Source organism: Crinia signifera, chromosome 2 (assembly GCF_055691185.1).
Source record: "Crinia signifera chromosome 2, ASM5569118v1, whole genome shotgun sequence".
Classification (NCBI taxonomy): Eukaryota; Metazoa; Chordata; class Amphibia; order Anura; family Myobatrachidae; genus Crinia; species Crinia signifera.
The window spans coordinates 133,020,731-133,038,074 of NC_139218.1; the positions used below are offsets into that span (position 1 = coordinate 133,020,731).

At 41.8% G+C, this 17,344-nt stretch overlaps 1 protein-coding gene across 4 annotated transcripts in view; it reads left to right on the forward strand.

Annotated features, from left to right (window-relative positions):
• Positions 1-16,052, forward strand: part of CD34 (CD34 molecule) — a 67,168-nt gene extending 51,116 nt beyond the window's left edge. The window contains exons 6-8 of one of the 4 annotated variants that reach the window (XM_083172837.1): positions 2,086-2,129; positions 12,515-12,571; positions 15,567-16,052. In XM_083172837.1, coding sequence (XP_083028963.1) covers positions 2,086-2,129; positions 12,515-12,571; positions 15,567-15,749 — 284 coding nt within the window. In that variant the 3' untranslated portion in view covers positions 15,750-16,052. Of the gene's footprint in view, positions 1-2,085; positions 2,130-12,514; positions 12,677-15,566 lie in introns of all 4 variants that reach the window. The other 3 variants (XM_083172835.1, XM_083172838.1, XM_083172834.1) reach the window with 3 other exon arrangements.
• The last annotated feature ends 1,292 nt before the right edge of the window (positions 16,053-17,344 follow it).

The window sequence follows — 17,344 nt, forward strand, 5'->3', positions numbered from 1 at the left end:
TGTCTACCAGATATCCCTGGCATGGTGGGACCTGTACTCCACCTGTCTCAGGGACTACGGCTCCACTTTAATGTTATATATTTATATGTGTGTTTTAGATTTAATGAAAATGTAAGTATTTTTATTAACACAAAGTAACTGTTTGATATCCACATATCTTCATTGGATATAACAATGTTGGGGGTTCATTTTCGTGTATACAGTCATTGCCTAGTATTCGATACAGCCGGCGAGGGAGTAAAACAATGGATCGCCAAAAAAAGTGACCCTCGCCGATTAACCCCCGTGCCAGCCACTCACCACTGTCAGATGATGGTGAGGATTCACCCAAACAGCGAGCTTCATGGCTAAGGCATTTAGCCGCGAGCCTCACTTTTTGGCGGCCACACACACTGTTTTCACGCCGCTGTAAAATCCCAGCAAGGTGGAAATGGAGTGTGCATGGGGGACAGTTGAATACGGACCATGAGAGCTGTGACAGTGAGCAGTCAGCACTGCTCGCTGTTACAGCTCGCAAAAAGCATTGAATATATTGGATGTCTTTGGAAAAAGGGTTTAAGACCATCATGGTAAAATGACCACAGAACTTTTGTTGTTCATCAGTTTATTTTTGTGCTAGAGTTTATAAAGTATTGCTTTACTTATTATCACCAATAAAAAAAAGTCCACTACCTCAGTTCAAAAGAGCACTTTTAGCAGAATTTATTAATAAGTGCCATTATTATTATTATTATTATTATTATTATTATTATTATTATTATTATTACTATTAGTTACAAAATTATATGAATACTTTTTCAAACTAAAACCACTAATTCAACTTAAATTAGAAAAATACATTACCCCAAAATGTATGCTCACCGTACCCTAGAATCCTGGATGTGTTTACACCTATACAGTAATGAAAACCTAATACCCCTTTCACATCGCACTTTTAAAACGGTAAATTGCCGTTTTTTTCCCTTTTTAAAACGTTTAAGCCTGCACTGTGAATGCACCACAGCTGATTTACCGTTTAAAGTTAACTGGCATTTCGAACCGTGTAAAAAGCAGAGTCCTACACGGTTCCTTGCCGTTTTTTGTGCAATGTGAATGTGTACAATGCTATGCATTCACAGTGCAGGCTTAAACGTTTTAAAAAGGGAAAAAAAAATGGCAATTTACCGTTTTAAAAGTGCGATGTGAAAGGGGTATAAACCGGTATTTAAAACGGTAATCTGTGGCAATGTTAAGGCTCTGACCCGTTTTAATTACCGTTTTAAATACCGGTTTTTAAAACGTGTCGGCGATGTGAAAGTGGTATAAAGCAGTGATTCGCAAACTTTTTTCAGTAAACAACAATTTTTTTTTTAGAACTGATCCAATTGCTATAATGTAAAAGATATAAAATGTTTAGACATTGCTATATATAAAAGCAATAAATGTGTGATAAACAATATAAAAAATACTTTTGATACTTCTGTACCTTACTTGCTTTCTTATGCCACTCTGCCTCTCTTGTTATTAATATTGTCCTAAGTCAGTGGTTCCAAACCCTTGTCCTCAAGTACCCCCCAACAGTGCATGTTTTGCAGGTCTCCACATAGAATCACAAGTGCTATAAATAGCGTGCTATAAATAGCTCCACCTGTGGATCTTTTCAAATGTGCCTGAATAATGAGTGCACCTGCCGGGTGACCTGGAAAACGTGCACTGTTGGGAGTACTTGAGGACCAGGGTTGGGAACCACTGTCCTAAGTGATGCAACCCACTTCCTTTGGGGCACCCTCCCAGCATGTTTCGCTCTCTACAAAATAATATCTCCTGCCCAGTAGCAGGAGCCAAATGCTGCACTGTAAAATTACATATAGCACCCGACTCTAGTCACAGTGTAGGAGCTGGCAGCCGGCATCTCCTGAACCTCAGGAGTGCCGGAAATAGGGTTAAGCTGGCCGTGCATCGATAGATTTATAGTCAGGTCTGACTCGTTGGGACAAATATCAATATTAAATATTCTCTCATCAACAAGCAAACACATCTATCTATATGTTGTAACTAAAGTGACTTAAACTTAATTCTGAAGCACTATGTTTATCTCTTCATCAGCAGGAAAGGTGCTTAAGGAAAGTGGAAACATACCCTTTGATTCGGTAAGCTAATTCCACAAACTGTATTTTATGTTTTACAGCTGGATCATAGAATATACTTACTGTCCATAGAAATTCATGCATGGGCCATTAACAGTTCTCAGTTCCATGTGACATATTTGTTTTAATTTATTTTCAAAGTTAAATATTAATCAGAATTTCAAGAATTTTAGAGTTATTAAAAAAAAATACAAAAGAACAGTTTCAACCAGGTTCCAGGGCAACAGTGTTTAAGCTGGTTGACACGTGTGAAATAATTTGGCAAACTTCCGTGGTGATTGCAGTTCCATTTCCAAAAATGACCAAAATTATTATTAAAATAGTATTTTGAAATAAAGGTAAAGAGGTCAGGAACTATGAGCAAGTGTACCACAAATATGTTCATGGTCTTCACATGGATAAAATTAACCTACAAAACTTTAATTTTTGAGACACTTTAGTTAGGACAGGGCTGCAGGTGGCATGTGCAGTGTTTTGAGGTGGCAACGGGGACATGGGATGGAAGCACAGACTGACAATTACTACAGGTTGCCCTTGGGGCAGTGCAGTGGTGGTAGGTGTCTAATGGTGCCCCAGTGTGCCAGAAAATATTATTTAGAGCTCATTCAAGGCAAGCCTTTTCCCCGATCTAAATCACATTTTACATTTCCCTACTTGCATCGTAACATATAGCTCAGGGTTGCCTTTCAGTAACATCTGAAAAAGTTGACCTTATGTTAATATATTTTCAGATGGTATTCTTCTATATGCAGTACAGTATTGTTTAACTATTTCATTCTATTTAGCTTTGACCTTACCTCATTAAATACAAAGATGTTATTCTACCCAAATTGGGTCCCGACCTTCTCAGTATGGGGTCGCGACTCCATGTTACTGACCAACAGGCTGATGACTTTTCTAAACTCAGTCAGTGATTCGAGGAGTCTGAAAAATCAGTTGAATTGTCTGTTATTTAAGACTCCTCACATCATTTTGTCCCTCCACAATGCTGCCATGTATGTGTTGTCTGCTGATCACACATGTGTGGCGACCATTCTGCAGTACAGTGGCGTAGCTACATTTTCGGCGCCCCCCCCCCCCGCCACCGCCCCGCCAAGCACCCCTACCCGCCGCCCATGCAAACCCCCCCCCCCCCCAATCCCCCACAGCCTTACCTATCGCGCTGGTCCCGGCGGCTCCGTTCTTCTGCTGAGGACCACCACAAAATGGCCGCCCCCATACAGCAGACAGTTTCAGAGAACTGTGTGCTATATGGGGGCTGCCATTTTGTGGTGGTCCTCAGCAGAAGAACGGAGCCGCCGGGACCAGCGAGATAGGTAAGTCTGCGGGGGATTGGGGGGGTGTAACTATAGCACCGCAGCCCCCGGCGCCCCCACATGCACAGCGCCCCCCGCGGTGGCGGGGGCAGCGGTGCTATAGTTACGCCGCTGCTGCAGTAACTTGCTGGGGTCCTCTAATTATTTTTATTGTCTGATGGGGTCCCAGAGCAAAATAGTTTGAGGACCCCTGGTTTAAACCATTTAGCAAATGTTCCTTCATTGCATTTAGAAGTGGAAACATTTATAAACTATTTTGATTTCAGTACAGTGGAATGTGCCAACATTTCTTCTAGACCAAAAACAGCCTACGGGACAGAGGAAATAAAAACACTCTAGCTCCATAGAAAAAAGTTCCTAATGTTGGAGAATGTTTTTCAGTAAGATTCTCATACCGAACGCTTGGGCTTTATCCTAAGAATAACTTCCTTCCTACTGTGTGAACGCAAACACTCAAGTAGATTCTGAGTGTGCATGTTCCTGTTGATACTGTATGTGTATTTCTTTAGCCTTGACATCACAAAAGGTACAGAACATCTGACCCTGTCACGTTCCATAATAAACAGGTGGGATAAAGTTGATGAAACTACGTGACCTATTCAATTATTTATGTTATTTCACACATTCCTGGGGCAGAAATGGGTAAAGCCAAAAAATAAATAAGTAGTATAAATCAAGTGATGTGTATATGCAGGGTAGAAAGAACAGGTAATCACATTAAACCAAAATAATTGAAAATCATAAAGAAAGAAAATAACACTGAAGAAATAGCAAATAAAAAGTTTAAAAAATAGAATAGGTTTGTGCATTCCGTTTGACCGTAATGTTTACAGCTCATTTTAGAGGATAGGGGTGAGAAACAAGTTATGCTGGCCCTGCACTTGCCCTACCTCTCCTATGATAGAGGAGTGTTGTCCTTCCTTGCCAAATTGTAATGAGGGCCGGTGCAAGGCACCGGAGCGCCCCAGGCGAGTCGGGGTGGGGGCGCCCCGGTGCCTGGGGGGGGGTACCTGTCCTGCGGCGCTGTGTATTTAAATCTGGCGGCGGAGGCAGCGGGGGTCCCTGCAGTCCATTAGAAATCACGAGCGCTATCCGCCGGGCTATGCGGAAGCGCTTCTAGTGTGAAAACACTGGCAGCACGCTGATTGGCTGAGATCAGCGTGCGCCGTGCTGCCAGAGTTTTCACACTAAAAGCGCTTCCGCATAGCCCGGCGGATAGCGCTCGTGATTTTTAATGGACTGCAGGGACCCCCGCTGCCTCCGCCGCCAGATTTAAATACACAGCGCCGTAGGACAGGTACCCGGGCGGCACAAAATGCCGCCCTCCAGTGGCCGGCGCCCTAGGCAAATGCCTAGATTTGCCTAGTGGTGGCGCCGGCCCTGATTGTAATACATCTGGAAAAAGTGCAGTGGTGCAGTAAGTTTGTTGCTTTGCTTCTTCCGGTTTTATCACTGCCAGTGAGTGAAGCCGCTATGCAGCTGTGCATGCTGCAGATGGGTAGACGGTTCTTGGACAGCTCTTAGCTTGAGGTCCCCTCGAGTTTTTAACCAACGCATTTCGAATCAAATAATTATTTTTCAAGGATGTCCATTCCATTTGTTTTTTGGTTTAATTTTTCTCTAAAACCGGATATACAGTACCTGGAACCAGAAGCAAGGTTGAAAGGAAATGCATCCCTTCCTCACTGCATATAAGAGGTAGGGAAAGTGCAGGGCCAGCATACCTTGTTTCACACCCATATCCTCTAATGCTGCTTTCACATTGCAAACCTGCTTTCAACCCATTTTTTGTAAATGTTTAAAAAAACGGGTCTAAAGCCAGTTAAACCCCTTCACATTTCATCTTCTAAACGGTAAATTACCGTTTCAATAAAGTTTTTGGTGCGTTCACATTCAACCTTACCGGCTCCTGGAGTTGGCTGACTGGTCCTGCATTGGGGAGCAGGAGTGCTGCAGGGTCTGGGCAGTGCGGTGGGGCAAGCTCTGATGCTTACCGGCTCCAGGAGTCAGTTGGCTGAACCTGCGGTGGGGAGCAGGACTGCTGCTGGGTCCAGCCAGCGTGGGGGGGCAGGCTCCAGCACTTACCCGCTCCGGGAGTCTGCTGGCTGGACCTGCGGTGGGGAGCAGGACTGCTTTAGGGTTTGGGCAGCGCGGGGGGGGCAGGGTCTGGCCAGCGCCGGGGGGCAGGCTCCGGCGCTTACCAGTGCCGGGAGTCTGCTGGCTGGACCTGTGGTGGGGAGCAGGACTGCTGCAGGGTCTGGGCAGCACGGGGGGCAGGCTCTGGCATTTACCCGCCCTGGGAGTCTGCTGGCTGCGGTGGGGAGCAGGACTGATGCAGGGTCCGGGCAGTGCGGGGAGGGGGGCAGGGGGTCCCTTCTCCAGACGAGCAGACAGCGACGGGGTCCTTACGGAGGATGGGAACTTGTTCCAAGTTCCCATCCTCTGCAGGGACCCTGCCGCTATCTTCCCATCCGGTGCAAGGACCCCCTGGTTCCCATCCTCTGCAGGGACCGTAGAGTGTAATCATGCAGGGAGACAGTCTATTACCCAACTGATTACAGTCATGTGGGTCATTTCAACATACAGTACAGTACTTCCCATCCTTCATACATGAGGGAAGGTTCTCCCCCATAACTTGTCTTCATACATCTACCCTTATGGGTTCTAAATACTGAGCCTTGGAGAGATATAAAGTGGAGGGAGAGAAGGCACTTTATCTCCCTCCACTTTATCTATCACCAGGATATGTATTAATTACACCATTTTTGTGTAGCCAGCGTGGGAACTTCCGTCTAAAAATGTGTCCATTACAGATGGAGCAGCTCTCATTAGAGCTGGTACTGGTGATCCTATCGCCAATCGTTCTCATGGAGCCCGCTGCCTCCCCACCACTCCCCCTAGCTGCCCGCACCCCGCACTAACCCTGCCCATCTCCCTCAAGCGGAGATGGGCAGGGTATCTGCTCCCCGCCGCCGTGTGAAGGGATGTGCATGCGTGTGAGACGCTCGAGCATCCCCATCAGATGCAGCGCTTCTGCACCAGCCTGTGCCAGCTCAAGGAATCTGCTGATTCCCTGAGCTGGCTTAGAGGCGCTACATCTGTACCCAGGGGCGGATCCAGGATAAAATGACAGGGGGGACCATGATAAAAAAGGGTTTGGGTGGGGGAGGGGCGGTGTTAGTGGTGCCAGTGTACATGCTAAGGGAGCGGCAGGAGAGGGTGGGAATGGAATTAAAAATAGGCCCTGGCATTTAAAGTACGCAGGCCCACCATGGCGACAAAAGTGAAGGATGTAGTTGTGCACGCGCCAAAGGCGCGCTCCGGAAAAGGGTGTGTGGCCACTCAACAGGGGGCGTGTCAACACCATATACAACTTCTACACATTATGCAACAAAATACTAGACCCCATTATACTTGCCCCTTACACGTGATGCCAAATGGAATGAGCCAAAATTGACATAATGCCACATGGATTGAGCCAAAATTCAAATAATGCCACATGGATTGTGTCAAAATTCACATAATGCCACACGGATTGAGCCAAAATTCACATAATGCCACATGCATTGAGCCAAAATTCACATAATGCCACACGGATTGAGACAAAATTCCCATAATGCCACATGGATTGAGCCAGAATTCACATAATGCCACACAGATTAAGCCAAAATTCACAATACACTTCATAAACAGGGACATTGTCCACCAAAGGCTCGCATTAAACATTTACACCATAATGTCCATTACACGTTAAGTTACACGACATTATGTCCATTATGTGTTATGCCAAACACCATAATGCCTATTAAAAATTATGCTACATAAGTGCTGCTTCTCTACATGCTCATTGCCAAGGGTTCCATGCTCATTGTCAGAGGTTCCATGCTCGTTGCCATGTGGGATTACATTCTCATTGCCAAGGGGGAATACATGCTCGTGGTAAATGGGGGACAGCCGCCGCCAGGCAGAAGTGATAGCCACTGACAGTGGCAGAGCCTGGCTGTATTCAGAGCACTGCAGGTCCCGGCTATTTGAAATAATACCCCTTTCACACCAGAAAATGCATTCCCAGGTTGGCCCCTTTTACACCAGCCTAGTCCCTGCATTTTCTGGTGTGAGGGGGAGAGAAAACCACCCCTCCCCCCTTTAACCAGTTATCTCATTTAACCGGCTATATCTTCGGAACCAACTGACATATTTACATGAGACAAGTATTATATTGAAGAACTTTTGAGTGGGCTTTGAATGATTTTGGTCCAGTGAAACTGGAACGTTTGGTTCCAGAGTAATCTGCCCTCAAAGAACATGAACAGCCATGAAATTACACTTAAAAAATAAAAAAATCGGTTTACACGCAATATCTCTGGAACCAATTGACCGATGACCAGCCTGGTTTCATATTGAAGGCACGTGCCCGGGTGCCCCCCCCCCCCTGAATCCGCCACTGTCTGTACCTTAAAGAAGTGGTATAGTTGAAGGTTTGGTAAATGCAGCACCTAAGTATCTGCTAATATACTATAGTACTTGCCCGTTAAATAAAGGCTTTGTAATGATATCTAACTAAAGAACAAGGGACATGTCTAAGCGGATTTACAGGAAGAAAGTCTGTTGAGAGTAGTTTGATGTGAATATATATTTAAACACAAGTAAATGAGAAACATATGCTTCTATACACCAAACTCTTATCCACTTTTCAACACAGCTATAAAATAAGACAGATGGTCTTTTAACATCTGAGAGCAAGCAAAGTGTACCAGATATGTTCGTTGACCACATATTCACATCCAATCTATAAACAAAATTCATTTTATTAAGCTCACTGGGATTAGTTTGATAACTTTTACAATTGATGGATCCACCCAACTTTTTTGGCTTTAGTGCAAACGGCAAATGAATCCTCTAACCTAGTCACAAAGAGTAATGCTGCACATGGATTACATCATAAGAAATATCGGTAACGTCCAGCCCATGAAAATCTGTTAGCAATTTACATTGGCTCCAAGCACAAAACTTCATATTTTCTTAACCTATTCAGTTGGGTGGATATGTGTTATCTTATACACTACAAATGCTATTGTCTATTAAAAGTCAATATTTAGTTTGTTTATTTCACACACCAGCTCTGGAGGATTCATTAAAAAATGGCACAAATGTGTTGGACTTATACTCGTAGTGTAGTTTTTCTCATAATAAATGTTTAGTAACCACAGTACAGTATATGGAGAATTACAATTGTTCATTCATAAGATTTCTCTGTTCCCACTACTATTATATCTATGGCAGTGGTTCCCAAACTGTGTGCCGTGGCTCCCTGGGGTGCCTCAGGACACATGCAGGGGTGCCGCGGCTTGGTGGTCTAGGACCAACTCAAATTATTAATGGTTAATTATTTATGAGCAAAACCAGTGCTTGTAGCTGGCAATCATAGAATGTGTACCAGCAGAAGCAAATCATGCCCTTTACCACATAACTGCCACTAAGAATCGCATATAAACCCAATCTAAATTAAAAAAAATTGACCTAGGGGTGCCGTGAAAAAAAGTCTGATTCTCTAGGGTGCCGTGAATCAAAAAAGATTGGGAACCCCTGATCTATGGGATTCATTTGTTTTGTATTTTTGCAAGTTCACCTTTGGTTGACAAATTGTAACTGCAAAAACATAATTAGTTGTTAAATATACTGAATCTGCGATGTGGGAGGCTCAGCAGGTTTCATGGATGAGTAGGATTATCATCAAAAGAAATTAATGTTCTGCTGAAATTCTTATGGAATGCAATAAACATCCCGGTGGTCACGATGCGGGTGTTCAGAATTCCAATGCCAGTATCCTGACTGCCCTCACTACACCGGCATTGGAAATTCAAATAGATCATGACTCCAATGCCGGAATACCGACAGACAGGATCCTGATCGGTAAGTATGCGTGGCTAGCTAGTGGGCGACAAGGGAAAGTGGGTAAGTTTATGCACCAGTGAAGGAACTTAGGGTTAGGCTGTAGGAAGTGGAAGGTTAATGTAATGTTGCATGGAGGAGGGGGGCTTAGGTTTGGCTGTGGGCCAGAGGGTTAGATTTAGGTGGCAGGATGTGGGGGTTATAGATATGCACTAGCAGGGAGAGTTATAGGCTGCTAGAAATGAGAATTCAGGGGGTAGGAGAGAGGGTTAGGGTGCTTTCCGAGCCCCTTTGGATATTTTCGCTATCGGATGCCCGTTAGGGTATTACGACTGCTGGCATCCTAAATGCCGGGATACTGTACGTATCCAATTCCTATACCCCATATGCCACTTTCTTTAAGATTTCTATAGGGTGACAAGAGTATGGAGGCCCTCTACATACTTAAATTAAAAGGAGGGTTTTAATATTGTCAGTCTTTTAACATTACTATTATGCAGTCCTAAGTAGCCACTTGGTCCAGTTTCTCTGCCGACAAGCAACAGGCCAAGATTGAGGGTGACTAGCTTCAAACTTTACCTGAGGCACAACCTTGGGTGCTAATTCTGTTTCAAACCTCCCACTCGACAGTTGGTTCTATTTTGCTGTGCTGGGAGTTCACAGTTTCCTCTCAGTTTACCCCCTTTACTTCTCTGATTTTTAATTCACCATTACCCCTGGTCTCTCCAGGGTTTCACTGGCTCTCTGGAATGGTTTTGGCTTGCTATGTGTCATTCAGCCCATGGTTGTGGAGGCTTCTGATGCCTTTGCATAAATTCAGATTCAACTAGGCCTACAGTACTTGCCTGATAAATATAGTCCTATAACCAAAATCAACATTTTATACATAGAGAACCCAAATGTTCTGCCATGTTCCAGGTGCTAAGCCCCTGTAAAACTTGGTGTGCACCCAGGGCACCTGTGCCACATTTAGTTTCTCAGGTGAAATACAAGCATTTGTATGTCTAACACCCTGATCTTCATGCTTTTTCCAAGGAATGGCACTGTAGAGGTCATTAGATTTAATTGCTGAATAGGTCCTGCAATGTCAGAAACAGGAAAGCAGCAGCCTGTCAGTGAATGAAAGTCTGCTGCTGTTCAGGTTGGCGGAGATAAGGGGGTGTTTGTGAAAATGGAGGTTTAGGGGGTGGGAAGAGGTCAGGGTTCTATGTCATATGAAGGAGATTTCCTGGCCTCTGCTATGGGGTGTGACAACGCATAGTTATGGAAAATTACTTTATAACCCTTAAATATAACAGCAAATGCTGAAATAATTGCACACCAACACAAAGGTGAAAAAATGTATGACAATGCTTTACTTGTAAATTAGCTTAACTACAGGTATTTGCAAATGCAGACTAACACAAGAAACATAAAATTGATTAGCTAATACATAAACAATCATTCTAGATCAAATCAAAATGGAAACCTATCAAGGACAGTGATCAGCCATTAAACCTCATTTCATAGTTACCTCCAGCCCCCCTGCTTGCCTGTTCTTCCTCAATTGCCTGCTCCTTCCTTCTCTAGTTGTGATATTTAAACCTTAATCACATTAATTAATTAATTAGTTACTCATAAGCATTGAGTCTTATTGGCAAGCTTGGCTTTCAATCATGATGTCATCATTCACCCAACATCCACCTTTCTTGTTACTAGGGCCTAGTGCCCTTGGCCTTGGCATGTGTGGCCCTGTTCTCATATTGTTGATAAGTTTGTGGAAACTAGCTGGATGTCCTTGCTCTTTGTACTGTCAACATCGCATTCTTAAGCTTATAAAATCAAAAACAATTTTCTATAAGAAATCACTCATCCAGCACTGTTCTGAATTTTCAGCCATTTTATAATGTTTTTATGCAAGTCATAGTTGACAAAATGGTTGCTGCTTCTAACAAACACATGCTGCTTAGCGCAAAGGGTAGGCCTCATACGCCGTGGCTAGTACCTTGTGCAACAAGCTAACGCCATCAGCAGCAATAATAAAAGTATTAAAGAAAACAGTGTAATAAAAACATAGAATTATTGATGCGTTAATTTCTGTTTTTTTCTGTACCTAAGCTGCCCAATTGTTGGAGAGAGATCCAATGAGGCCTCAATTAAAATTAATTAAAACCAAGAGTGTCCTAGGACGCTGAGTACCTTAATAATAGAGATACATTATACAATTTTTTTCCCATTGGTACCACAATCCAGATTTTATGCACAATATGTTCCAGTCAATCCTTAAACAGTGTCAGTGCTGCAGATTACACCCTGGTTCTCTGTTTCATATTTGATGGACTGATCCTGTCTCTTTGGAAGCAGGCTATTTCTCCAAAACTCTCTTGAGGTCTGATATTCTGATTACCTTTAAATTTTGCCTATGGAACTATTTGGCCATGCCTGTTTCTAAATATATTTTTAAAAAATCATTGTTCAAGCATCTCCATCTGTTACTGAAAGGATGCCCTGCATCGACCAATACATGGATGTGGAAGAAATAACACTTTCCTCTCTGGATAGTTATTCTGGGTTTATTTCAATGTGGTATTATTGGTTTGTTTAAAATAGCTCAGCAGAGGGTGACAGGGAGATTTGTGAAGGGAAGACAAAGTGTGACAGGGAAATTGTGGGTAACCGAGAGAGGCAGAGGGCATTGGTTAGAAGTAGTGAGTGATGGAGGAAGGCAGAGGTTGATAAGTAGATAGTGGCTTATGAAGAAAAGCAGAGGGCAATGGGGAAAGGCAAAATGTGACAAGGAGTAACATGGTTATGGAAAGAGGTATAGGGTGTACACGGAAAGCAGAGAGAGACAGGAAGATTGTGGTTGATTGGGAGACGCACTACCTTTATTTTTCCTTTTTGGCATACTGTTTTTATTTTGTTCTGTTTGTTCTTCAGTATTTAGTAAATGCTGATTACAAATAAAAGATATGGCCTATACACATTTGTACAGTATTATTTGTTTTACACAAAATCTTTACCATTACTGTTTTACTTTAGCCTACATTACACAAACAGAGGTACAAAACAATGAACATCATCCATTTATTGCTTGTTTTCAGCATACTGCATAATATTTTTGACATTAACCTGCAGGAAATGCATACATTTTATATAGACTAATGTATGTTAAAAAATTGTGTCTTTTTTGTTTTGCAGGAACCCATCCAGTTGAAATGGGGATATGTGTCTGAGTATATGACACCATGGCGGAAGGTCACTATTGCACTGGTCACCTGTGGCGTTTTGATAGCTGCTTTTATTCTGGCTGGCTACTTTCTTTCCAACAGAGAAAGCTGGAGTCCAGGCAGACAGAGACTGGTTAGTTTATATAGCTGGCAAAATAACCATTAATGTGATAGTGGAAGGAATGATTTTAAGAAAATTCTTCACCATCCCAAACATTTTTATAATATAGAACCGATTAATGAATTTAAAAAAAAAAACAGGACTTTTGTGTAGTGATCAGAAATCTGCAATATACTCCAACCACTGTAGTACATAAACTGGAAAAGTTACAAAATGGTTCCCAGAATACCGTCATTGGTATATTCTAAAATTAGTCATGTTGAACATGTAACTTTTTAAGTAAAACATTTTCTTATATGGCGTCTTGATTCCCAGTCAATCATAAAATCTTCAGAGTTACTTATGGCCCCTGAATATTCAAATTCAGGGGCAGTAGCAAAAGTATGCAGTGAGGACATGTATGTCCATATTCTCAAGGAGGCTCTTCTGAGTATGTGCAAGAATTTTTGTAAGTATAACCATACTTGGATACTTGTCATCTGTGAAACTCGCAGCTAGTTATCTATAATATCCGGAGATATTATCAGATTCATGAGTAGATAATGGGAACAAAGAAACTGGGCCAATCTGGGAGCCGAGTGATCCAAAGAGGTGCAGCAACGCCCCCAAATATCATGACCACTTCCCCTTCAGCGAGCAGTGCAGCATATAAAGAGGGCTCTGCTATTCACGACTGATGTAGCCACTATCACATGCACTTGACAAAGCTAACTACAGTAGTATTGGGATCTTAGTACATAGTTCATAAAACATAGTTCATTAGCAAGTATTACAGTAATGACAAGACTTTAGATTGAAAATAATGGTAATTTATAAAACAGGTACAGCCACTTCTTAAAAGATGCATTATAGTCTGACCAAAGGTCGTTTCGGATTAATGGTCCTTAACCCTTTGAGTGCCAACATCTCTGTAAGAGATGCGCAAAATATCTGCTAAAAATGCCAGCGTCGCTCACATTTGTTATACAGTATAAAATGAAAATAAAAAATGTGTTTGCATGGCAATTTCCAAACCTATTTGAGAAATTCACTTGGCACTCAAAGGGTTATTACAAGTACACACATTTAAAAAAAATTAACTTTATTTTAAATTCAATGCTTAAATCTGATTCTTCTTTTTTTCTTATTATTAATTGACCTATTTTAGCATTAGCACTGCTATGTATTTAATATAAATACATTTTACTGCCATAATAGTTGGCATACATATATATATATATATATATATATATATATATATATATATATATATATATATATATATATATATATATATATATATAACATGACCAAAGGAAAAATTTGTTCTAACGATGGAAAATACAGGTGGGGCAAATGCAATACGTGCAGAGAGTTAGATTTGGGTGAGTTATTTTGTTTCTGTGCAGGATAAATACTGTCCGCTTTATTTTTACTCTGCAATTTAGATTTCAGTTGCAACACACCCCACCCAAATCTAACTCTCTTTAAAAGCAACATTTGCCCCACCTGCCCAGTGCGGCATGGTTTTGCCCATTTTGAGAACAATTTGTACTGTGATCAAGTCTGAATTAGACATGATGAGTCAGGATGTAAAGCCCAATTGCCTGGCCCACCTATGCTTGTCATCATACCCTCACATATACTGTATTCCCACTCAGGACCAGTGCTAGGTTCTTAGCATCTTAGATAAAACTACTGCCGCCCCATCCCTCCATACCCTACACACCAATACCTACTTTCCAGCCCCTCAGGTGAAAGTGTGGAAATGGCATCTCAGAAATTAAACAGCCGCCGCCTGGATTAAGTTCAACAAGATGTCCGATCAGAGAGACCCTTACTTTTGTAAAGGCAAGCCCACTGCATCCCAGTACCTTCGGTAGCTGCCCAAAGGCAGAGCTGCCCCTTCTCACTCTTCTTAGCATATACAGGAGTTTGAATAGGCACAGTACAGCCACATATGAGCTTTCATTTCTGGAACCAAAGGAGGTGCTGCTAACCCTGTATTCTCTGGACAGTAGAGCTGGGGCCAGCATTGTGAAGGCAAGGGTATTGACTAAGCCTTCCAATCTGGGTAATTTTAGTGCTCCAAGTCTACAGAAACAAATATCATTCATCACATTTTTAGATGCTGTTTAGTAATGTGTCCCTCGTAAATCTTTTATCTTTTGCAACTATGTATAATATAGTGTGTTGTCCAAGGGGTAAGCGGGCTTTGAAGCCGCCCTGGGTACATGGCCTGAGGAGGTACCATCACTGCCCCATGGTATCCGTATTTAGCTTGCGGGGTGCCAAGAGACGGAATCCAGCTTCATCCTGGTGGCCTTTCCACCTTCTTTTGATGTCATAATGACATGTCCTGCGGTGTTAAATTTTAACTATGATGATGTAAAATGAGTAAATAAAACTATATAGAATCTAGCAAAAGCATGAAAAATGTATCCTCACTTGGGAAACAGAACTGGAAAGATGCTCAAAAGGATTTCCTAGTGAATTATGTAATTCATGTCTTATTTATCACCATTATATTAAACTGTAACTGAATGCTTAGTGAACACTAAAGGAAACACAAATGATTCACAAGATGCAAGACAAAGTTTTAAAAAGTGTACAGGTTAATTATGTAACAGATGTTAAACATTAAAGCACATTTTATACATTATATAAACACCATTATACATACTGTAAGTCCTAAAAATGTGCTGTTATTGTACAATACTGCAATATTATTTTACATTGCTTTCATGCCCATTGTGTTCTGAGTACATGAATGAAGTGGTGTTTAAAACAATAGATGCTATTTTTTATTTTATTTCTTGTGCCGATTTGTAAAAAAGAAACAGTGAAAAGAATGGCATGGTTGTAATCTGATTGGATGAGATGTCTTCCACACTAACCCAGCTTGCTATGTCTGTCTGTATAGGGTGAAGATCCATATTACACGGAGACGGATAGCCAAGGTAACACTCTGGTGTCTGTATCTGCCCATGGCCAGGAAAAATCCAATAATGGAACCCGAGAGAATGGAACAGGTCAAGTAGTCACTCCTGCTTCAACCAATGGACACTCAACAAAGAAGCAACCTGTTTCTGATACCGAACTATAAACTGAGTATATTGCTAATGCCAAGAACAATATGGAGGCTTTGGATGGCTATAGACCAAACCATTTATTATTTGATGAGAATTGATGACTGTTGCTTTGTAGACCCATGGTAACAAGAAATGTAAATCCCAAAGTCAACAGCACTGATAGTAAACCCATGCTTAAGACGGTTTTGGGATTACTAAAAGATAATTTTTCTTAAAAAAAATTGTGTTTCTTTTTCACTTATAATTTTAGGAAACATTATTATACTTTTAATGGTGAGTATCTGGGTAATGTAAATAAAAATGTGGGAAAAATGTAACCAACATGTATTGTTCCATCATCTTACTCCTTTTGGACAAGTTAACATCTATTTATAGATTTCAATGCATACACTGCACACACACCATTTGTGCAATTGCACACAAAGTGCAAGAACATTCAGCTAAAACAAACTCTAGAGGATGGCCCAGTGATGGAAGTGTACTGGGCCCTCGGCTATGCTTCACAAAGCAAAGAGGGGACCTCTTATGAGCTGATGCTTGGCTAACACTTTGCTCATTTCAGAGCAGAGCCAGGGTGGCGGGTAGGGTAGGGTGGTGGTTATATAGGACTTAAAGGCAGGCTTCTCAGCATTGCAGCCACACCACCTGCACCCACTATTTGTTGTGGCACTGCTACTAAAAATATATCAATGTGTTTGCAAAGGAAATCTTGAAAAATACACCAGACTAAAGTGCTCTTATTTATGATGACAAAAATATATTGAAAAATAATTAAATGATAAAAATATGTGATTTCAACTTTAATTTGTTTATATAAGCTGCAGTCTTCTAGTGTGTTGATGCTCACACACTAATTGTTTTGGCACTGCTTGGACTCTCAGGTGCAAGCAGTGTCAATTTTGTGCAAATATGGATGAAGATGGAAACACTACGCTGAATTTAATTGTCCTTCCACCAAGTATCAATTCACGTGACCAACCAATTTAATATAAAAATATTGGTATTTATTTATAAATTAATACAATTTTTTATGATGGCCATCACAATTTAAAACATGCGCATTTTGATACAATGAGTACTTTCAGACAAAAAAGTAATAGAACAAATACAGTATATAATAAAAATATATAAAAAAAATGGCAATCCACACTGTATTATAAATCCAGTCCAGGTTTGGCACCTGTGAATATTCCTCAGATTTGTGCCCAATATAGTATGTTACTTTGCATACAGTATGGTTGGAAAATATAACAATGATGCATATGTGCCGCAATTGGCCGCTGTGGTACCTTACTCACGATACTCACAGCAGGGGTCCCAGTGTAGGTATTGATGGGAAGGTGAGCGGTACCTCAGTATCCTTGCCGTCTGCCGAGTGAGGCCGGGCCGACTCTCTGACCAGCGCGACACGGCGTCTCACACCCGTCTGTGTCAAGCGCGTGTTGATGATGTCATTGAGCCGTGGATGTTGTAGCTGCCCCATCGGGGGTGCACGGAGTTATGAACTGAAGTGCCTCTCTCACCTGCACTTCTAGTCTCGCTCTCAGTCTCTAGATGGTATAAGGACTTCATTCCCAGATGATGTTCTAGCGGGACTTCACTTTTTGAG